At 53.6% G+C, this 22359-nt stretch overlaps 2 protein-coding genes across 3 annotated transcripts; one reads left to right on the forward strand and one right to left on the reverse strand.

Annotated features, from left to right (window-relative positions):
- The first annotated feature begins 800 nt into the window (after positions 1 to 800).
- Mydgf (myeloid derived growth factor) lies at positions 801 to 9594 on the forward strand. 2 transcript variants are annotated; one of them, XM_027416871.2, is made up of 6 exons: positions 801 to 993; positions 2386 to 2436; positions 6893 to 6954; positions 7528 to 7609; positions 8140 to 8212; positions 8312 to 8800. In XM_027416871.2, the coding sequence occupies exons 1-6, from the start codon at positions 841 to 843 to the stop codon at positions 8404 to 8406; spliced, it is 516 nt and encodes a 171-aa protein (XP_027272672.1). In that variant the 5' UTR covers positions 801 to 840; the 3' UTR covers positions 8407 to 8800. The 2 variants fall into 2 exon arrangements, with proteins under 2 accessions (XP_027272672.1, XP_027272673.1); XM_027416872.2 differs by lacking the exon at positions 8312 to 8800 and adding an exon at positions 8867 to 9594 and having other exon boundaries at positions 803 to 993.
- A 1173-nt stretch (positions 9595 to 10767) lies between these two features.
- Positions 10768 to 21033, reverse strand: Tnfaip8l1 (TNF alpha induced protein 8 like 1). Its single transcript, XM_027416870.2, has 2 exons — positions 20923 to 21033; positions 10768 to 13285 (listed from the first exon to the last, which is right to left on the reverse strand). Exon 2 carries the CDS (start codon positions 13278 to 13280, stop codon positions 12720 to 12722), a length of 561 nt encoding a protein of 186 aa, XP_027272671.1. The 5' UTR covers positions 13281 to 13285; positions 20923 to 21033; the 3' UTR covers positions 10768 to 12719.
- Between the last annotated feature and the right edge of the window lie 1326 nt (positions 21034 to 22359).

Consider the following 22359-nt stretch of genomic DNA (forward strand, 5'->3'; position numbering starts at 1 on the left):
GAAGTCCCATGATGGTCAGCTGGTGGTTTCTGCCAGGTTCCCTGGAAGCACACACATGGCCTGTGTGCCTAGTGAAACACAGAGAAGTTAGAGGCCAACCTGGGATAAAATGAGCCATCTGGTATTTATTACATGTCAGTACAATGTATGTATGGTGTTTTGCCGGCATATAAGTCCGTCTGTGCACCACATGCATGTCTGGTACCTGCAGAGGTCAAAAGAGGGAGGGGATCCTCTGGAACAGCAGTTAGAGAAGTTGTGAGCCGCCCTGGAGGTGCTGGGACTCGAACCTAGTGCTCTCTCTGCAAGGGCAGCCAGTGCTCTTAACTGCTGAGCCATCTCTCCAGACCCCACAATAAAATATTTTTTAAATGAAATTTAAACTATATAGTAAGTTACAAGACGAAAGAATCAGCATTTTTAAAAATTAAAAATAAAAGTGGAACTATATTAAAGATAATTTAACAAAATAAAGCAACAGTCAACCTCCATGCTGCCCGAAAGATGGAGACCGGAGTCGATTTAAATGAGATATAAATGTAAAAATGCCGGAATACGGTTTTCACCCTTTTGATTTGGGGGAACCTGGTTTTGACCCGGAAAAAGGCAAAAAGTTAATGGAAACCGGCCCCCGCAGCACCAATTCTCCCCATTCATTGTCGAGCGCCAATCAGAGGCGCTGTGACACGTCACGTGCCAAGCCGTGCCCGGCCACGACGTGGCGGCCAGAGCCGCGACCTGCGCGTGGCGGCACCGCGCTTACGTGTTCCGCGCAGGCGGCTCCACGTGTCCCTCGCTGCGCCCCGTCCGCGAGCGCCTGCGCATTGGTCCGGAACCAAGATGGCGGCGCCCAGCGGAGCTTTCTGGACCGCGCTGCTCCTGGTGGCCGCGGCGCTGACGTTGGCGGCCGCCGTGTCCGAGCCCACCACCGTGCCGTTTGACGTGAGGCCAGGAGGCGTCGTACATTCCTTCTCCCAAGACGTAGGGCCCGGGGTAAGTGCTGAGCCTCAGGGCCATCGAGGCCTGAGGACTGCCGGTATTGGCCGGAGCCAGAGCCGGGATCAGAACGGCAGGGGCGGGGCTGCCTCACCTGCCACCTGCCAGTCACTTCCTACCTGCCAGGCACTCTCCCCCGGTCCACCACATCTACAAAAGGGAACACAGGCTGGTTGATGAGAGCAGACTGCGCTATGCAGGCCCCGCGAGGGTGGCTCATGAGCTCGGACCAGACAGGAAGCACCCCAGACCTTACACGAGTCCTGCCACTCTCCTCTCATGTCCTCCCCAACTGCACTGTGACAGTTGTGCCCCTGGTGACCATTTCCCGAGAACATTTTTTTTTTTTTTTTTTTTTTTTTTTCTCGAGACAGGGTTTCTCTGTGGCTTTTGGAGGCTGCCCTGGAACTAGCTCTTGTAGACCGGGCTGGTCTCGAACTCACAGAGATCCGCCTGCCTCTGCCTCCCGAGTGCTGGGATTAAAGGCGTGCGCCACCAACGCCCGGCTCCCGAGAACATTCTTATAGCCCAGGGCTTCCTGGCAGGCCTGTGTTGCAGGCAAGAAGTAGCAAAGGTTTGTGGGTGTTGGGGGCCCCCAGGTACTGAACAAAGCCAGTATTCTAAGGGGGTGGCTGATGAAGGCCACTTGCAAAGTTCTGTGCTCCTGGGAGGAAGGGAGTCAGATGGCCCCTGGAGGGCATCGTGAAGCCTTTCTTTTCCTTTTGTATGGTATTGGGATGGAACCTAGGGCCTCACTCGGGCCAGTGTTCTACCCCGCTCCAGCTCTCACTGGGGAATTCTAGGCAGGGGCTCCATCTCTGGCCACTCCCCCAGGCCCTCATTAGGTGGTCCTAGGCCCAGCTCCACTGCTGATGTACATCTCTGTACTGTTACATTCAGGACAGCATCTTGGTAAGTCACCAAGGCTGGCTTTGATCTTGCGGTTCTCCTGCCTTGGCTTCCTTGGATGCTGTTAAGTCTCAGATAAAAAAAAAATTCACAACTGTCTGATTAAAGCAAGCTGTATTTAAAAGTGCACAAGGGACTGACTGGCCAGAAGACTGCCTCCCCTTAAGTATGTGTTTCAGAGAGCAGCCCCTCACTCGCTGGCTTTTGGGTTCCTTTTTTATGGTCTTGTCACAAGTGTTCAGGAGTTTAGCAAGGCAAAGGGGTGGGTATACATCATGGAGTCATGAGTTTAGCATAGGTTGAAAAGCACTTAGGAAACAGAAACTTACGCTTGTAAGGCATGGCGACTTAGAGCAATGTGTGACAAAGTGGTCCCAGTACCTGAGATGATAGGCACACAGAACCACACCCAAGATGCTGGGGTCTTGGTTCTGAACATTGAGACATGGGTTCTTCAGCCTTCTGTTTTCTCTTTCCCAGGGCAAGTTTACATGCACGTTCACATACGCTTCCCAAGGAGGGACCAACGAGGTGAGTCACATAAGGGTCTCAAATGCCTCTTTCACTTATGGACATGTTCTTGCCAATCAACCAGTCAGCACAGAGAAGGTGCAGTCCAGGGTGACCTTTGTGTGATGCATGAAGGAGCAGTCAGGGTATCCTCACTACATCTACTCACTAGACAGGACTCCTCTCCCTGTCCCCGTGGGCGAGTTCAGTAACCACAGCAGGAGGGTGGAGACTGGGCGCCATCTGTGCTTTGCACTCAAGGTAGGGGAAATGGTGGAAGCCTTGCTCATGGCTGGACTGAAGCTTCCCATCCACCCTACAAGAAAAGCAGGTAGTTCAGCTTCGAAGATGAAGGCACTAGGTTCTCAGTCACATGAGCCTGAAAGGACCCTGAGCTGCCTTAGCTTTTGCCTCATGGAGCTAGCCACCCTTAGTGCCAATCCCTGACTATTGACCCATCTGTGATCAGTGGGCCCCTGTGATTCTATTGATCTGTGTGTGATCAGTGGGCCCCTATGGTTCTTATTTGTCAATTTGATTTTGTCAATTTGTTCATGCTTTTTGACAGGATCTTACCGTGTAGCCCTTGCTCTACCTGAGTGCTCAGATAACAGTGTCCCTACCATGGGCAGTGGGACCTTTGTTATCTCAAGATGCTCTGTGCCTTAGGAGGCTTTCCTGAGCAACCTGCCTGGGATAGTCCTCAGGGCAGCCTGTGAGCTGGAAGGAACTGAACCCCCAGCAAGACCATCCTCCTGCAGCAAAATGCAGAACGATACAGCAGCATAGGGAACCACCTATCCCACAACCAAACCTGTTCATTCAGGGGAAATACTGGTGTGTTCGGAACCTTGCATGAGTGTTCTGAGCAAAGCCTTCCGTGGGGCCAGCGTGTGGAAGTGACTCAATGTCCTTGGACGGATGGGCAGGAAGACATGCACTTGTGAACAGTGTTGTTTACGGTCTGCAGAGTAATAGCAGCCCTGCTGTGGCGTGCAATGAGTGAGTTGGTTGTGAACATAGCAAGAAAAAGTAGAAGAGGAAATGGAGAGGCTGCAGACAGCAGAACATCTTCAGCCAGGTGCTCCCAGCACCCACCGAAACTGGCACACAATTCCCTCAGAGGCCAGAAGTGGGTGTCTGATCCAGGACCTGTTATGGATGGTTGGGCACTGCAGTGTGGGTGCTAGAAATCAAACCCAGGTGCTCTGCAAGAGCAGCCAGTGCTCTAATGGCTGAGCTGTCTCTGCAGACCTTTAGTCAGTAAGAAGTCAGCTATGGATGCAAGATGGCAGCCAGCTGGAAACCCACCTAGCAAGCTCCCAAGACAAGCACCCAGTTTCTCTTCCCCACTGTAGGCAAGGGTTTCAAAATACAGTTTTTAAGCTTGTTTATTTTTTATTTATTTATTTATTTATTTATTTATTTATTATGCATACAACATTCTGCTTCCTTGTATATCTGCACACCAGAAGAGGGCACCAGATCTCATAACAGATGGTTGTGAGCCACCATGTGGTTGCTGGGAATTGAACTCAGGACCTCTGGAAGAGCAGACTGTGCTCTTAACCTCTGAGCCATCTCTCCAGCCCCCTAAGCATGTTTATATAGTTGGGTGTGTGGGTGTGTCCAAATGGGTGTGTTGCCCACTGCGATTTCCTGGAGCTACGAGTGGTTGTGGGCCACCGTGTCGGTGCTGGAAACTGAACCTGGGTGTCCTAGTCAGGGTTTCTATTGCTGCGATGAAACACCATGACCAAAAAGCAAGTTGGGCACAAAAGGTTTTTTTTTTTTTTTTAATTTTTTTTTTTTAGTTCAAACTGGGAACAAGCTTGCTTCACGCGTCAACCCCTTCTCCCTCCCCTCTCCCCTACAAAAGGGTTTATTTGACTTACATTTCCACATTGCTGTTCATCATTGAAAGAAGTCAGGACAGGATCCCAGAGGCAGGAGCTGATGCAGAGGCCATGGAGGGTTCTGCTTACTGACTTACTCTCCATGGCTTGCTCAGCCTGCTTTTTTTTTTTTTTTTTTTTTTTTTTTGGTTTTTTGAGATAGGGTTTCTCTGTATTGCTTTGGAGCCTGTCCTGGAACTTACTCTGTAGACGAGACTGGCTTCGAACTCACAGAGATCCTCCTGCCTGTGCCTCCTGAGTGCTGTGATTAAAGGCGTGTGCCACCAACGTGCAGCTCAGCTTGCTTTCTTTCAGAACCCAGGACCAGCAGCCCAGGATGGCACCACCCACAGTAGGCTGGGCCCCCCCATCAGTCACTAAATGAGAAAATGCTTCCCAGGCTGGCCTGCAGCTGCATCTTATGGAAACATTTTCTCATTTAAGGCTCCCTCCTCTTGGGTCACTCCAACTTGTGTCAGGTTGACATAAAACTTGCCAGAACAGCAGGTCCTCAGGAAAATGTCTGTGTTGCTGACCACTCAACGGGCTGCAGTCAGCTCTTGGAAGTGGTCATGCTTGGCTATTCTGCTGTAGCATTGCTACCACTAAGAGGCTGAGGCCAGCCCTCCCCCAAGACCTTGGAGACAAACACAGACCCCACTCCAGAGCCAGCTTTTCAGTGAGCTCAAGGAACATGTAATAGTGACAATTTCAATTACAAGGAGCATGGCTCTGACACCCGCTGGAGCCAAGAGGGTCCTCAGGAACTGTGCTCAGTGAGAGACCCTGACACAGAAGACACACAGTGTGGGACTCCATTGCAGGGAGTGTCCAGGACAGGGAAACCCAGAGACAGGACATGGATATGCTGGGGCTGGGAGGGACTTCAGGGGCGTTCATCATGGGGCTTCCTTTTTCACTGATGTGGCGTCTGGATGCCTGATAGTGATGGCTGCACTGTGGACTAGACCTCACTGGCCCGTGTTTTTCTGTGAATGGTCAGGAATAGGAACATTTCGACTTTATTTTGCCAGCAGTTTTAGGGGTTGGCTGTGCCTGAGATTAAATGGATAGAAGAGGGGCCAATAACAGGCAGGGAGCACTCTGCATGATGAGGCAGAAGGATCAGGAATTCAAGGGTCATCATCAGCTCTACAGAGAATTCGAGAGCAGCCTGGGCTACAGGAGACCCTGCTTCTAACAGAAAAGCAAGGCGTGGGCTCTCTTCCTGCTTCTAACGGAAAAACAAGGCATGGGCTCTCTTAGCAGCATTTCTCAGATGGGCTCTTTTTGGGGGCACAGACACCCTGGAATAGCCTGGGAGTTCGGGATTAGCATGTCTGGAGTTGAAGGAACCACCCAGAGCCAGTAACCTGGCCTAGGCATAAGTGTAGTTGGATCTGACAGCTTAGGTTTCCAGCAAAATGTACCCAAGTAGTCACAGGGTCCTCTTGTAATTGACATAAGCATGGCATGTCCTGGCAATGGAAAACCTCCCCAGTGAAGCCATGAAGAACAGTAATGGGAGCCCCTGGCCTAGAGCTGAGGGTACTCGCCGTGAGAACTGGTCGGTTAGGGATTTTTTTTTGTTGTTTTTGGGTTTTGTTTTTGTTTTTTCCAAGACAAAGTTTCTGTGTGTAGCCTTGGCTGTCTAGAACTCACTTCGTAGACCCTGTAAACCAGGCTGACCTCAACTCACAGAGATAACCTGCCTCTGCCTCCCAATGCTGGGTTTAAAGGCGTGCACCACCAGTGCCCAGGGGTTTTTTGTTTTTGCGTTTCAGTTTTAGTTATTTTATGTGTATGGTGTTTTGCCTGCATGAATGTCTGTGCACCCGCTGCATATCTGGTACATGTGAAGCGAAGACCAAAAAGGGGCGTATCTGTCAAGTCCCTGTAACTGGAGTTAAAGATGGCTTTGAGCCACTGTGTGGGTCCTGGGAACAAAACCTGTGTCCTCTGAAGAGCAGCCCATGCTCTGAGGTGCAAAGTCATCTCTCAGACCTGGCTGCTGTTGGTGGTTGTTGTTTGAGACTGAGTCTCATGATGTGTGTCTGGCTGGACTGGAACTAATAATGTAGCCCAGGCTGACCTCAAACTCAAAAAGGGCTGCCTCCTGAGTTCTGGTAATAAAGACATGTACCACTATGCCCATAATTTGTATTTTGTTTGTTTGGGTTTTTTTTTTTTTTTTTTTGGTTGTTTTGTTTTGAGACAGGGTCTTTTGTAGCCCAGATTGGCTTCCTATGTATGTAAGGCTAACTCCTGATTGTCCTGAGTGCTGGGGTGACAGACACGCTCCACTGTGCCCTGTTTCTGGGGTTGGAACTAGGGCCCTCATGCTAGACACTGACCCACAGTCCACAACCCTTGTCTGGTTTTTCAGAAAGGTTCTCACTGTTGCCGAGCCTGGAGCCATTCTCAAGCTGTTGTGCCTTATGGGAAGAAAATGACATAGGCAGTGTCTTGATCCACTGGAAGACAGTGTCTGTGGCTCTGGCCTGGGAGGGTCTGTGATTGGTGGGCCTTGCAGAGAGGCTGGCCACCTGTCCTTGCTCACCAAGCCTGTCCTCTCTCCCCAGCAATGGCAGATGAGTCTGGGGACGAGTGAAGACAGTCAGCACTTCACTTGTACCATCTGGAGGTGAGCTGCAGCCACTGAGAATGCACCGGGCTGGGGGAAGGGGAGCTGTCCCCTGCAGCCATGGGTACACCACTTTCCATGGAGGACAAGTGGGGATCACACTGGACAGCTGCCCTGCAACCCTGGGGAAGGGTGTGTGCTAGCACCAAAGCACCAGGCAGGGAGGGAGGGGAGGGGAAGACAGCAGAGAGGAGGGTAGGGGGCTGGGGAGTTAGGTCACAGGGCAGGAAGTCACCAAAGCACTTTTTGGCAAACTTTAAAACTTGAAATAGAGTCCTGCTTTCTGTGGAGTACAGTTGGCTGCTGTTTCTCATGTTCACCAGCTCTGGGGAGGCAGAGGCAAGGGGACCAGGAGCACAAGGCTAGCCTTGGCCAGCCTGGGCTACCAGACACCCTGTCTCAAAAACCAGTTTTGAAACAAAAAAGAAGGCAAACCCCAAAAGGTAGCCCTGTCCCCAGGAGCTGGCTTTACTGTCCTGGAAATTACTACTGTGGAGTCGCACGTCATTTGGCTCTTTCCGGGGCCTCCTCGACTGGGTGCTGACCTCCTGTGCTTACTCTGTCTCCCCACAGGCCCCAAGGGAAGTCCTACCTCTACTTCACACAGTTCAAGGCTGAGCTGCGGGGTGCTGAGATTGAGTACGCCATGGCCTATGTGAGTGCCAGTCTTGGGGACCCGAGGGTGGGAGGGATCTGCAGGGCCCCAGATACCATTCACTGCAAGGAACTCAGCCACCCTGACCCCCCAGGACCCCCACCCAAGCTGGGGACCTCAGCGGGAGGCCCATGATGGAGGCACCTGGTCTATCCCTCTGCATAAACCTGCTTCACCCCAGGAGACCAGAAAAATGGGGAGGTTGACAGCAGAGGTCAATGTACCCTACAGAATAGTGGGAGGAACCAGGCGGCCTTGGTCCACTCCTGTCCCTCAAGTCAGCCGATGACAGGTTCTACCCTCAGTGCCAGAGCCGTATAGCAGCCTCCTTAAGTGTGTTACTGGGAGGCAAGGTGACACTGAGGCTGTCTGTCACCTGTGCGCTGACCCCTGCCTAGGATCCACACTAGGAACACCTCACCTACTTTAGCAAGCATGCCTGGCTTTAGGCCACAGTGCTCAGGAGACCAAACTGAGGGGACTTCTCTCTGGATGGTATGTGTCTACTAAAGTGTCCTGTTCTCTTTTAGTCCAAAGCTGCGTTTGAGAGAGAGAGTGATGTCCCCCTTAAAAATGAGGAATTTGAAGTGACCAAGACAGCAGGTAGGTGAAGATGGGACCCAGCAGGTGGGAGACACACAAGCACCTGCAAAGAGCCGTTTGCAGAGAGGTGGCCGAGGGCCTCATGACCATACATTGCAGATCAGAAACTGTCTGGAGAATGGAGTGGGCTAAAGACAAGCCACTTGCAGGATGACAGGATGGACCCTGTGCTGCAGCTGCTCCTGTCAGTTTAGCTCCAGCATACTAGTCACCTGTACTGGTTCACGTTCTGTTGCTGTGACAACACATCCCAGGCAGGCTGCTGTGTAAAGCTGAGACCATTCAGAGCTCAAAGGATCAAGGGTCCCAACGTAGCTTTGGTAGACTCTGAGGACCTGGTGAGGGAGACACTGGCAGAGCCCAAGAGCCCAGGGAAGTGGGTCCCAGCCCTCAAAAGAACCTATTCCGGGCTCCACTGGGGGGCCGTGGGGGGGCTCCTTGACCAGGCCCCCAGCCCTCTTTGCAGTTTCCTGGCCAGCCTGGGTCTTCTCAACCTTTCAGTATCCAGAATAGCTGCAGTAACAAGCCTGTCACCATACCTGGCTCTGCAGTTTTCGCTTTGGCCCGCCACACCTGCCCCTCTGCCAGACTATTCCTGTCTCAACATCTCATGTGGCATGTGTGTCAGGGCCCAACTGTGCTTTTGTCTTGCAGTGTCTCACAGGCCCGGGGCCTTCAAGGCTGAGCTCTCCAAGCTGGTGATAGTAGCCAAGGCGGCACGCTCAGAGCTGTGACTCTCACCTGCCATGGGTTGCCCTGTCCCCTCCTCGGGCGCACTCGCCCCAACTCCTTGTCTGGCACACTGGTTCCCACAGGAGCTGGTGTGACCCTGTTTACAGCTCACACTGCAGCACTCTGCTGAACTCTGTGTCCTGTCACCCATGTCACCAGGGAAGTACATGGGTGACACCAGGACATGCTGGGTGGGACTGAGGGGGCTCCTGGCTCTCCTGAAGTCAGGTGTGGTTTTCCCTCTGAGCCACAGATGAGCATCCTCATTTCTGGGACTGGTTACCCCACCCAAGGCCCCTCCATTCAAAAGAAAGGGAAGGGACAGAGCAAATAAATAACCCCCCGCTGGGACTCTGTGGGGTCAGGACTCAGACTCAGATTCCACGGCCTTCCATGGTAGAGGCAGCAGGTGGCCTCTTCCAAGAGTGACTGTCACACAGGTGCCAGCATGTGGGTCCCAAGGCAGCCAGTGACTTTACACCCATGGAGGGACTAGTCACTCTGCTGAGCTGCCACATTGTCCTGAATTCATACTGTCCCCTGGCACAAGGACCCCAGGATGAGGGCACTGTCCCCACAGATTCCAGCTTCAGGTGGACTTTTGAAGTCAGATGGAATCTAGATGTCTGTAGATTTATTTCATGCTTGTATTTGTGAGTGTTTGTGAGTCTGTCATTTGTGTACCCATGGAGCCAGAAGAGGACATCAGATCCCCTGGAGCTGAAGTCCCAAGTGCTTGTGAGCTGCCTATAGTTGCTAGGAATCAAGCCTGGGTCCTCTGCTAGATCAGCCGGCACTCTGTTGAGCCTCCTTCACAACCCCAGTAAGAAATCTTTCAAACCCAAACCAAAAATAACCTGTAGTCAAAGAATCCCACATAAACCCTAAACTGTCCCAGGCTTTCGGGGGGGGGGGGGGCATGGCCCCCCAGCTTGGGCCTGACCTCTGGCCAAACGGGAGACACTGAGGCTGCCAGACAGGCCTGTTCCTCTCAAAGACCTGCAGGGGGCACTGCAGTCTCCCATTCTTTGCCGGGGGAGGGGATGTGTCCCATAGCAAGAGCTAAGCATCTTCCTGTTGTCCCAAGCTTCAAGGAGGGGACCTTTGATAAGGGCATCTCTGTGAGTGGGAGGTTAGCCTGGACTACATAGTGAGTCCCAGGACATCTAAGACTGCATAGTGGGACCCTGCCTCAATAAAGGGGAGCTGACCTTTAAGATACTCAGTGGAACCTGAGGACATATGCTATGTGTGTACCCTGGGAAAAACACAGACATAAGAGTGGGGGGGGGGAAGGGGGGGGCTGGCGCACACGCCTTTAATCCCAGCACTCGGGAGGCAGAGGCAGGCAGATCTCTGTGAGTTTGAGACCAGCCTAGTCTACAAGTACTAGTCCCAGGACAACCTCCAAAGCCACAGAGAAACCCTGTCTGAAAAAAACAAACAAAAAGTTGTCTTAGGGGCCTGAGGCTCCAAGGGCTCTGATACCTGGGTATAGGTGGCATAGTCTTAACCTCACACCCCTTGGTCGGAAAGGACATGAGATGAGGTGAAGGCACTTTCTCCTCCAGTGTGTCTTTGAGGGTCCCCGGCTGTTACCAAGGATACAGAGTGCATAGAACTGGGTGCTGGGACACAGTGACCCTCTAATATTCAATCTTAAATTTCTGGGGGAAAAACTGGTGGTGCCAGGAATGAGCCCAGGGAACACAATGGAACCTGGGGTGGGGATAGAGGGGGGGTCTATTCCCATCTTGTCATCTCTTGGCTGGGCAGGGGAGTAACTACCCTATCAGGGCCTCTGACATTTGTTTAACTCTGAGTTGAGTTTTTGTCTGGATTTATTAGTCTCTGTGGGTGTCCGAGAGCCATGGAGCACAGGCGCAGGTCACAGGACATTTGTGGGACCTGGCTCTCTTTCCTCTTGGTGGCTCCAGGCATAGACACTCTCTGGACATCAGGCTTGGTGGCAAGCTCCTCTACCCACTGATCCATGTAACCAGCCCCACAACAGCTGTAAACATTTTTCTATCCCAGGCCTGGAAGCATAGGCCTGTGTTCCCAAGCATTCAGGGTGCTGAGGCAAGAGGATTGTGAGATCCAGGTCACCCTGAGAATCTAGCCCTAAAAGGGAAATGAGGCTGGCTTGATGGCAGAGCCCCTGGTGAAACGCAAAATAAAGTCCCTCGTGCTCTCTGGCTTTCCTTTTCATCTCACCCTTATGAACACAGCCCCACAAAACGAAGACTAGTCTCCCATTTGGTCAGCATGAAGGTTTCATCTGGGGACAGCAGCATGTATGCTGGGGTCCCGGTTTCAAGATCCAGCCAAGGGTCTGAAGGGAGACAAATTCCCCTGTGGAGCTGGAATGGCAAGAATGGCTTCAAGCAGCTGACAGAAGTGACTGCAACAGGACAGTGTGGAGCTCAGGCTGGGACTCTAGCCAGCCCTCGGGACGCTGAGGCAGGAGAATATGAATTCCAGGCCAACCTGGGCTACAGGGTAAGGTACTGCTTTAAAACACATAAAACAGTCTGTAGCTGTTGGTGGAATCTTCTTTGTAAGTGCTGGCCTTTGTCTGAAACACTAATGAAGCCTCTGGCTCCCACCAGGCCCCACAGGCTACGGATTATAAACTTTGCCCTAAATACACGCAGTCCTCCCCGACACCCCGGATAACCTTCCCACCTGCAGCATTGCACAACCGCTGCGCTATCCACCATCTGCAGATGCAGGGTCTTAACTGGTCACAGGGATCTTCCCCAACATGTGCGTGCTACAGCTGGCCACGCCCCCCACTAGGCAATTCTAGGCGGGGCTCTACCTCTGACCACGCCCCCAGTCCTTCACTGGGAAATTCTAGAGAACTAATGCACAACTCAGTTGTGCACAAAGATAGCTAAAGCCTGCCCACCTTTCCAAGGATGAAAGTTCTGTCTCATAGTGACCATAAGGATAAGCCAAGTATGACGTCATGCTCCCGCATGCGCAGTCAGTGTTGGTTACAAGCCCTGGCTGCAATACAAAGAGAAAAGATGGGTTTGATTCCCAAATAGAGTGTTATAATTTAACACAGACACGTGTCTCCAGTATCTCTGCCCTGTTAAAGCTGGGGACAGCCTCTGAGATTCCCCAGGCTCCTCCCTCCCAGTGAAGACTCCAGCAGATCACTGGCTCCTTGCTGCGTGGTCACGTGGGCGGGCCGCGTGGAGGTCAAAGGCCAACTTGCCAAAACTGGTTCTGTGCTTCCACAGTGCGGGTTTTGGGAATCAAACTCCATCATCAGGCTTGGCAGCGAGCGCCCCACACACCGAGCCACCTCCCCGCCAGGCAGTTTCTTCCTTTTCTCAGATGCAGTCCCAGATGGGGGGGTCTCCGAATCGGATCCCAACACCACAGGGCAGGCTGGGACCGCTTCAGTCCTAGTCCGGTGTCAGGGCTTGAACTCCATTTCCTGAAGCAAGTCACCTTGGGAGGCCCTGAGAGTTAGGAAAGGAAATAGGCATTTGGCAGGGGCCAGAGGTCAGGGAGTACAACTCTTTTTCTCCCAGTTCTCCTCGATCTTGTCTGAAAAAAAGACAAGGCCCAACAGCGAGGTGGTGGAGCATACCCATCACCCCGGCACTCAGGAGGCAACTGCAGGAGCAGCATCGCTAGTTCAAGGTCAGCCTCGCTGCAAAGACAGCCTGGGCTACGTGACAGCGTCTGGGAATTAGTAAGAGGAGCGGAAGTTGGGACGAGTGGTGGTGTTCTCAGGGACAGTCCCCAGACCAGGTCAGATGCCGCCCTCGTCCAGCATCCTCCCGAGGCCGTCGCAGATGCGGTGCAGGTGTCTCCGGTAGGGTTCTGCTGGGCTGTACAGCGCGGCCAGGAAGTCGCCGTTGGCAAAGTGGCCGAAGACGTGGTTGATGCGGCCATGGGACTTGGCAGTGAGGTGCGTGCCTGTGGCCTGATGCAGCAGATCCCTGCACTCCAGCAGCCCCGCGGCCAGCACTCGCCGGTCGAAGGTGAAGTCCACCTGGTGGAAGCTGAGGGCTGTCATGGCCAGACTGCGCATCCGGCCCTGGAACCGTCGCAACTGGGCCAGCTCATCGCTATCCAGCTGACCGGCCCGCAGCAGCACCGACAGCTTCACCGCCACCTTCACCAGGTTCTTCACCACCCTCTGCGCCTCCTTCCGGCTGCGGGTGAACTCCTTGGTGGCTTGGTACAGTTCATCCAGGATCTCGCTGCTGGTGTCGTCCACAAATACGGCCACCATGGCCTTGGAGGCCATCTTACTGAGGACTTTCTTCTGGGCCTGCAGGGCCAGGCTCTTCGTGCTGAAGGTGTCCATGGGCCCTGCGGGATGACAGGTCAAAGGAATGCATGTAGAATGATAAAGTCTGGGCAGGGTCGGGCACCATCCCTACTCTCCGATAGCCAGCTGGCTGTTTCTGGCTGGGAGTTGAGGCTTTTGATGCAAGTGCAGTCAAGTGGTCCCCATGGAGCAGCCACAATACTTAGATCAAGCAGTTCTAGAATTTTCCCCCAAGAGACAGTGCTCAAAACCACTGAGAGTTCTCATGCCCCTTCCCTAATAAACTCTACAAACCTCCTCCCTCTGAGCCACACAGGGCTGCACGGCTGCAACTGCCTCCCCCACCACAGAGGGAAGTCAGGGCCTGACCCTTCTTCTGCTGTGTTCTCTGGGACCTCTGACCCCTCTAGGAGTGAGCAAACCCGGAAAAGCCAAGGAATACACAGAGGCCTGTTGAGACCTGACCCTGGTCAGCCATGCACCACCCACCCGGCCAGCTTATCCCCGAATCATCTACAAAGCCCGCCTTTGTATGAGCCCAGACCCCGGGCAGCCCCCACCCCCGTTCTCGCCATCCTCTTCTTGGCCTTAGCGGTCAGGGACACATGTCTCGCTCTGCAGCTTTCCTGCCCCCAGTGCTCACCCCCCACACCTCCTCATTCCCCCACCCGGCTGTCCACCAGCCAGGGCCTAGACATAGCTATTGACACAGTATGCCTGCCACGTGAGCCCATTTCATCACTTCGGCCAACGCCATTCTGCAAAGACCACAGCTGTCCCCAGTGGGGACAGGTAGGAATAAAGGCACAGTGGTGGAATCTATCCTCTCAAAGTCCACTGTACCTGGGGGCCACACAGCAGAAGAGGACGATCAGCCTCCGATGGTCCCACACCTGAGTGCTCCTGCCTCCTCCCTAGTGTCTGAGGACACCATACACCAGACATTGCACACCTGCCACCCCAGCACTTGGAGGTGGAGGCAGGAGGATCAGAAGCTCAAGGTCAGCCTGAGCTATATGGGGAGCTGGGGGGCAGCCTAAGCTACATGACCCTCTCCAAAAAACAGAGAAGAAAGAAGATTATCTCACAGGCAGGGGACCAGAGAGACCTCTACACCATCCGGGGGCTGGTTCCCAATTAACACTGAACAAAGGGGGGGGGCTCTCAGAGGAACAAAGTCTGGAGTCCCTGTTTGGCTTGGGGGTGTGTGACTCCAGAGGGAGTGCTGATCCTCTGGACCTTGCTTACCCATGGACAAAGCCAAATTTGGACTCTGTGGCTCAGGAGTGAAGCTGAGAGTGTGGATGGACTTCCGGAGACTGGTGGGGGCACAGCTGTGGCTATCCTGGCTGTCCCAACTCCTATTGAGCCTGAGCTGCCACCTGGGGCAGCCAGCTGCTGGCTTCCACTTCCTGTTCTGAAACCCATTGTCCTGACAGACCAGGATGATGGCTGTCCCAGGGGACAGGCCTTCCTGCCTAAGGGGTCTGTGTGCAGCCATGTGAGGCCTTTGGGCAGGGACTTTCCCAGGAAAGAGGTGCTGTGGCCTTGGTCCCTGCCACAGCACCCAGCCGAAGTCTAGAGCTAAATAGCCCACTCTACCCTCCAGAACTCGGCCCCAACACTCATTCAGCCACTCAAGCCTCTAATGGGTGTTTATGGAGCACCAGCTGTATACCCAACACCAGGGGCACAGAAGTAACCAGAAAAGACCTTGCCTCTGTCACCCTGGTGCCCTGATTCTGCCATCTTCTGATTATAACATAATTTGGGGACCATCTTGGGCCTGGAGTTGAATTCACAGGCCACAGTACCCACTGCATCCCTTAATTCATCTTTTATGCATTTTTACTTTTTTTTTTTTTTCCAGGCAGGGCTTCATATCACCCAGCCTGGCCTTAGACTCCTACTCCTCCTGCCTTAGCTTCTTCACAGTGAAATGATGTGCATGTGCCCACTGTGTCTGGGAAACCCAAAACCACCCTAAAGAGGCCTTGTGAACCAGGGGGAGGAAGAAAACACAACGAATCAATAAACAGGAAGAAAAAAAAAGCAAAGATTGGGCTTGGGGTGGGAGAAGGCCAGAGCAAGGTCCACAGAGAGGCAGCTTTTCCAGGAGCCTTTGAACCCCCAGGATAGGTCAGAGGGAGGGGACAGCTGTGCAAAGGCCCTGGGGCAGGGCCACACAGCCTCGGGCCATCCAGGCCACTGTACCTCCTCACCCTGTGGGAACAATAATCCAAAATCCAAAATCAGAGCCCCACATTCTCTCCTGGGCCCTGGGCCACATCTTAGACTTTGGTTTTTGTTTTGTTTGAGACCAGGTCTCACCACACATAGCCCAAGCTAACCTCAAACTCACAGAGGTCCACCAGCCTCCATCTCCCTAGTGCTGGGATTAAAGGTGTGCACCATCACACCTGGTCCACCTTAGACTTCTCATGGGCTGCCAAACCCTACTTGAGTTTTGTACTCTGAACCCCATTAGTTCTTGCAGCTCCGAGCACCCCATAACATCTCTGGATCATCCCTTGAGCCTCAGGCTCCCTGCTAGATTACATCGGACCTTCCCCTTCGGTGGGGACAGTTGTAGCTGGCTCTGGAATCAGAGATCAATCTTGGCCCCTGCTACAAGGTCAAGCCACAGGGCCTTTGTGTGGCTGTGGTGGCTTCCAGGAGGCTTTTGGAGCATAAAGGTCCAGTCTCAGGAGCACCTCCCTGGCCCACTTCCTGCTTTTTCTTTTCGCCCAGTTTTTGGTTGTCTTCTGGTTTTGTTTTTGAGTCAGGCTGACCTGAAGCCCACTGCATAGCAGTGAACTCCCAATCCTCTTGCCTCCACCTCCTGAATGCTGGGAGGTGCCGCCATGCCTCATGCACGCGGTGCTGGGGGTGGCACAGCTCAGGTCTGTAGGTGCAGGAGGCAGGAGGGGAGAGGCTGGGAATGGGGTCTCTCTTGGTCTTGGTAAGGTCTGCAGGGAACACTCCACCAAGCATACAGCTGGTACTCAGTAAATGTGTATGCAATGACTAACCAATTCCTGAATGCTAAGTGGGGTGTGAAGAATTCTGGAGGGAGAAGTGTCGAAAGACACATGGGCCCCAGAGATTGGAAGTTCAAACCGGGGTGACCCACATCTGTTGTCTTCATCATTGTCCCTCATCCCACCCAAGCACAGTCCAGGAAGCTCCAGGGCTGTCACAAAGCACCAACATTGCTTCCCAAGTACCTTGGACGCCTCCGGGCCTTGGGACATCGCTACACCCCTTCAAGTGTCCTTAGAGACAACCGAGTGGGTAAAATGTTTGCTGTAAGCATGTAGACCTGAGTTCAAGTCCCAGCCACCCACAGAAAAACCAGTGGGGAAAGCCAAGGGGTGTTGGCGCATGCCTTTAATCCCAGGACTGGGGAGGCAGAGGCAGGCGGATCTCTATGAGTTTGAACCCAGCCTGGTCTCCAGAGAGAGTTCCAGTGCAGTCAGGGCTACACAGTGACATCCCATGCCCCAAATAAAAGGTCTTCATTGCTTTCTGAAGTTATTGTAAATGCTGGGAGATGTGCCCCTCCCTGCTCATGCCAACCCCTTTCTCACAGCCTCCAACTTGCCCGACTTGCTTGCTCAGGGGCCTCTGACTTGCTGGAGACTCCTCACCTGCTCACAGCCCCTACCTGATGTTGCAAATGAAGTCTTACTGTCATACCCCACTTGCATACCCAGAGGTGGATGCAAGTGGATGGCCCTTGTGTCTTGGCACAGCTGACACTATTTCTAACTGGTCGTCAGTCCCCAGGCCCCATCTCCACGGTTACCACAGAAGCCCAGGCTTCTGCAAAGGTCTGAGGATCTCCGTGGGGTCCTTGAGGCCACCATGGCCACAAGAGACATGTGAAGCTTGGAAGCCCCCAAGCTGTTTCCAACAAACTCAGGAGAGAGAGGACAAACTTGGGCACAGGACACAGCCAGGCCTTGGGGTGTCTCTATGCTGGTGGCCACTATGTGTAGGCTGGGGACCCAGCTTCCAACTCTGCTGTGCATGTGGAGGCCAATATTGACACCTGTGTCTTCCTCATTCCCTCTGCACCCAGCCCTGTACCCAGGCCTGACCACTGAGCCCCAGGGATGCTCCTGTCCCCACCTCTAGCATGAGATTATAGTGGTGTGGGGTTCTGGAGATTCTAACTTAGACAGCAAACACTTTAACTGCTGATCCATTCTCAGCCCTGATGTATGCTTTTTATTTCTTTCCCCCACCCCTTGTTTTGTTTTGAGACAGGGTCTATGTACCCCAGACTGGCCTGAAACTCACAGAGATCCTTCTGCCTCTGTCTCCCGAGTGCTGGGATTAAAGGTGTGTGCCACCCACCCAACCTAACCTTCGCATCTTAATAATAGCTTCACTGAAACACCATTCCCATCCCAGAAACTGCTCTTATATTTTTATTTTGTTTTGTTTTTTGAGACAAAGTCTCCTGTAGCCCAGGCTGTTCCCCTCACTATATAAAGCTGACCTTGAACTCCTGATCCTACTGCCTCTGCCTCTCCAGCTTGGCTGACACATGTGTGCCACACATCTGACAACTTTCTTATTTATGATATGGTTTACATCCTGTCATCCTGGCAGTAGGTCAAGGTGCTTGCCACCAAGTCCGACAACCTGAGTTCGATCCCTGAGAGCTACACTGCGGGAGAGAGAATAGACTCCCTCAAGTTATCATCTAACCTCCAACCCAAGCGCTCTGGCTCTCTCACAGAGTAAATAAATGTAATAAATAATAAATTCAACATGATTTACTTAGCTAGAAAGCACTCACTCTTTGACTTTTAATCTGGGCTTAACAATGAGATGGCAAAATTCCCGAAACCCAGCAGCAGCTCTCGTGAAGCTGATGCTGATGCTCACCCTTGGGCAGCCCCTGGCCTCATGAATTTTTTATGTCCCACACGCAGCGAATCCATAATTGATGTCGCCAAGCCCGCCATCCAAGCCGCCAAAGACCCATGTCACCCAGGGCCCCAAAAGTCTCTTTCCCAATGCAGTGTCACCTACTGGGGACTCTGGCTGCAAAAGCACCCTTAACATCAGGACTGGGGCTCTCTACCCATCGCCATCGGCTTTCTGGGAAATCAGGGAGCAGGGAAGTTGCCTGGTGAGGAAGACACTGGGGGTTCTCAAAGAAGGACCCCACAATGATGGCACCAAAATGGGTGGGGGAGGGCTGGGAGACAAGATGGACATGTACTGAAGAAACAAGTGTTGAGAGGCAGGCAACATGACCCAACAGGTAAAGGCACTTGCTATCAAGTCAGACAACCTAAGTTTGAGCCCAGGACCCACCAGTAGAAGGTGGGCCAGTTGTCTGCTTCACATGCACAAAAAGGAAAAAATTACTATATTTTTAAGAGACTGTCACAGAGCGAGGGGGAGGCATGGGAGTACAGGGGTGGGGGGTGAATCCATGATTCAACTTCCACATATGGCTTCTTTAGGGACAGAGTTTGAAATAAGGTCTCACTCTATAGCCAGGCTAGCTTCTGATTGACCATGATCCTCCTGCCTCAGACTCCCAGGTACGTTCCACCACACCCAGCATCCACTCAAGGTTTTCACAAGAAGGGGAAGACAAAGGTCACAGCTGTGCACGTGCAGCCCCAGAGAGTATCAGCTCCCTCTGTTTCTCAGTGCTTCACAGCCTGTCTCCTCTCACCCCCACCAAGATCCCCAAAGTGCCAGGAGCCCCATGGGCACAGAGGAACATTAAGTCAGAACTGTGATATGAATCCAGCCCCTAACTAAGAGCTCATCTCAAAGCAGCCTCCGCTCACCACAACCCCGGACTCACTCCAAAATTGGAGGAGCCTACTGATCCAGTCTGGGAATCTTCCAGAAGCTGTGTACCCCACCAGCCCTTCAACGGATGGTGCCTTTGGTCAGGACTGTGGAAGCCCCCAACATGCAGAGTGCCCTCTGGAGGGTCCTTGATGGCCTCAGCAGAGTTCCAGATGGGGAAACAGGTATGGGGACTCAGAGCAACCGTGTGGTGAGGCAATGCTGGGATTCTGGGGAGAGTGGGCTCGCCGGGTCCCTAGATGAAACTTCACCCTCCTTAAGTCTCCAGTAAGTCCTGGGTGGCACCTGACTCAGCGGGTGACACGTCCCCCTGTGGCCATGACTATCTGGAGGGATGTTGAGTCCCCTCATACTGAATCATTAAACACACTTTTGTGGGCTGGGTCCTAACTTGCCTAGGGCTCAGAGGCTAAACTGAGGGACAAGTGTCTCCTGTCCTGTACCTTCAGGATCACGACTCCTCCATCACAGGACTCCCAGTCCTGGCCCAGACTAGATGTTTACTGCCATTGCTCTTTGTTCAGTCACATTATAGTCCCCATGGCCCCACCCCGTTCCATCCCTCCCAGCCACCCACGTCCTAGGTGCGTCCTAGGTGCAGCCCAGATCAAGAACTTGTTATGTTTTAAAGTTGGCGCCTGTGTTGCTCAGCCATGGTTGTAGAAGGCGTGTACAAAGGTCCTGAGGCTGGACATTCCACGTGGGTAAGGGGCAGCCACTGTGGAGTCCCAGGACAGAAAAACAGGAAGTTTGGCACACAAAGCCCACATCCCTGTTTTTCTTTCTTTCTTTGTTGGTTGTTGGTAGACACACGGTGTCACTATGTAGTCGTGACTAGCTTGGAACTCACTATGCAGACCTGGCCTCAAACTCACAGACATCTGTCTGTCTCTGCTTCAAGCACTGAATGAAAGCCATGCATCCCGACCCTTGGTTTATGTGGCGATTGGACCGAGCCCAGGGCCTCCTGGCCGCTAGGTGAGCATTCTGCATCCCAGTCTCCTCTTTGTTTTAGACATAGCTGCACTGTGTAGCCCACCCTGGGTCCACCTCTGGTGTTTTGTCTTTGCTTTTAATCTTCCCAGAAGCCTCTAGCCCCAGGGAGTCCTGAAACAACCTCCCCAAGTCACAGACAGGGAAACTGAGGCTTATAATTAAGTTACTTGTTCAAGAGAGTCAGGTTTGTGTGAGCTGTGTCCTGACCCCAAGGCAGGCCTCCAGAGGCTTCACAGCCCGGAGCAGGGAAGTGACCCAGGAGCCTGTGTCCAGCTCGGCCTTCACCCTGTCCCTCTTCAGACTGGCTGCTCACAAGGTGAGAAGCCACATTCTGGTTCCTTCTGTCTCCACCTCCCAGGAAAACCACAGGATACTACTTTCTGGGCCTCAGTTTACCCTCCAGGCTACCACTGAAAGAGTCAGGAGTCCACAGACCTAGGTAAGGTCACCTGCCAATTATGTGACTGGAACCGTCCCAGTTCCCAGCTGATAAAACTGAGTCCAAGCCCTCAGGGCGATGGGAAGCTCCTAGTCTGGATGACAGGGCTCAGGTGGGGTCCCTTATAGGCCAGAGCCACAGTGGGATCTAGCCGGCCACCGCAGGGAATACACAGATCATTTTGGAGTCAGGCTGCACACCTGTAAAAGGCCAGGTCCATCAAGTCCCCCTTGGGGTCGCATGCTAGGACCATCATAGTAGCCCACAGCAGCCTGCACACACAGCCAGGCACAGGTATAGAGAGAAACTGAGGCCGGGATGCACATAGGGTGGTGTGGGGATGGGAGGGGACGTGAAGGACCCAGGATGGACGGGTGCGGGACCCTGATCGCTCACCTGCTTGCTCCTCAGGATCCGGCTAGCCGTCACTTTTGTGCAGGCGCCTCGGTGCGGCGATGGATCTGAGCCGCGGGCTGGGCATGAGACCACGCCCCCTTGTAGAACCACGCCCCTACACAAACAGGCCACGCCTCCGCAGGCGCTCACTGGCTCAGCAAATGGTAGGGCACGGGCGGTGTACGAAGGGGCCAATGGCAGCAGACAGGGTGTGGCGGGGGCGGGGCGGGGCGTGGCCTGGGGACGGGAGATTCCTCCGGAATAGCCTAGCGCCGGACGCCGGACGCCGGACGCCGGACGCCGAGGCGAGGGCGGCGCAGGGTGTTCCGTGGCGGGAACTGTGGGGCGGAGAGAGGAAGAAGGAGACTCGGGCAGAGTAAAACAGGGTGCGTGTGCACCCCGACAGAGACTCGAGAGGATAAAGCAAAGAGACACGCCCCCGCGAGGCACCAAGAGGCACATGGACCCCTCCGGGCCGGTCTCAGTTTACCCACTGAGTAGACAGGGTGCCACTGGGACCCCCGTGACAAATGCACCCCAACATTTGGCTTGGGACGATCTTTGGGTGTCATGAGTCCTGTGAAGAAGCCCTTCGGTGGGTGTCGCTGGGGTAAGCGGGACACTCCGATGGACTCGCTCCTTGGGGCCGGGCTCGGCCAGCTGCCTGGCAGGAGGACGCAGCTGTGAGTCCTGGGAACTCAACCTGGAAGTGGCTCCCACACCCTCACCACCTCCCGCCCACCCCTGACACCCCCACCCTGCCCCAAACCCCCACCCCCGGTCTGCACTTCCTGTGCCTGGATGGCCCAGTCACAGCGCTGAGGAGGCCTCAGCGCCATCGCCCCTCTCCAGGAAGCTCCGCAGATGTTTGCTGACTGCACCCTGACCTTCCCTGGCACGGGCCTCAACACACAAAAATAAACCCAGCCTTTATATTATAAAATATAGAAACTGAGGCCCAGAGAGGGCAAGCTACTTGCCTGGAGCAGCGCAGAACCAAGTGCCCCCCCTCCCCCCCCCGCCCCCCGAGTTTCAGGTTGTCTGTGCAATCCGATGTTACGGGCCAGAAACTTGTGTTTAGTAACCCTCCGGACTCTGCAGGGCGCTGAGAGTCCTCCATGGCCTGCACTCACTCCCTGCCGGGAGCTCCCCCTGTGTGACAGCCACACACGACCCCACACATGGCTCAGTATCCCCAGTAGAGAGCACTGCTCTAGATTTTCTTACGAGCTAGGGTAGAGTGGCAGGGGGGAGGTCACTGAAGCAGGTTTTTGACACCTAGTTGCCAAAGAGCCTTGATTTTGCCACTCTGGGAAATCCTTTGACAGCATAGGTGTGACAAAGTGGAGCTCAAACCCAGCTGTCTTGACTGAGATAATGAGGGGCTGGAGTGTGGTCAGAGAAAAGGCCTCTGCCTAGAGGGGCGGAGGGTATTGG

This window comes from Cricetulus griseus, chromosome 5 (genome assembly GCF_003668045.3).
Source record: "Cricetulus griseus strain 17A/GY chromosome 5, alternate assembly CriGri-PICRH-1.0, whole genome shotgun sequence".
In the NCBI taxonomy this organism is placed as follows: Eukaryota; Metazoa; Chordata; class Mammalia; order Rodentia; family Cricetidae; genus Cricetulus; species Cricetulus griseus.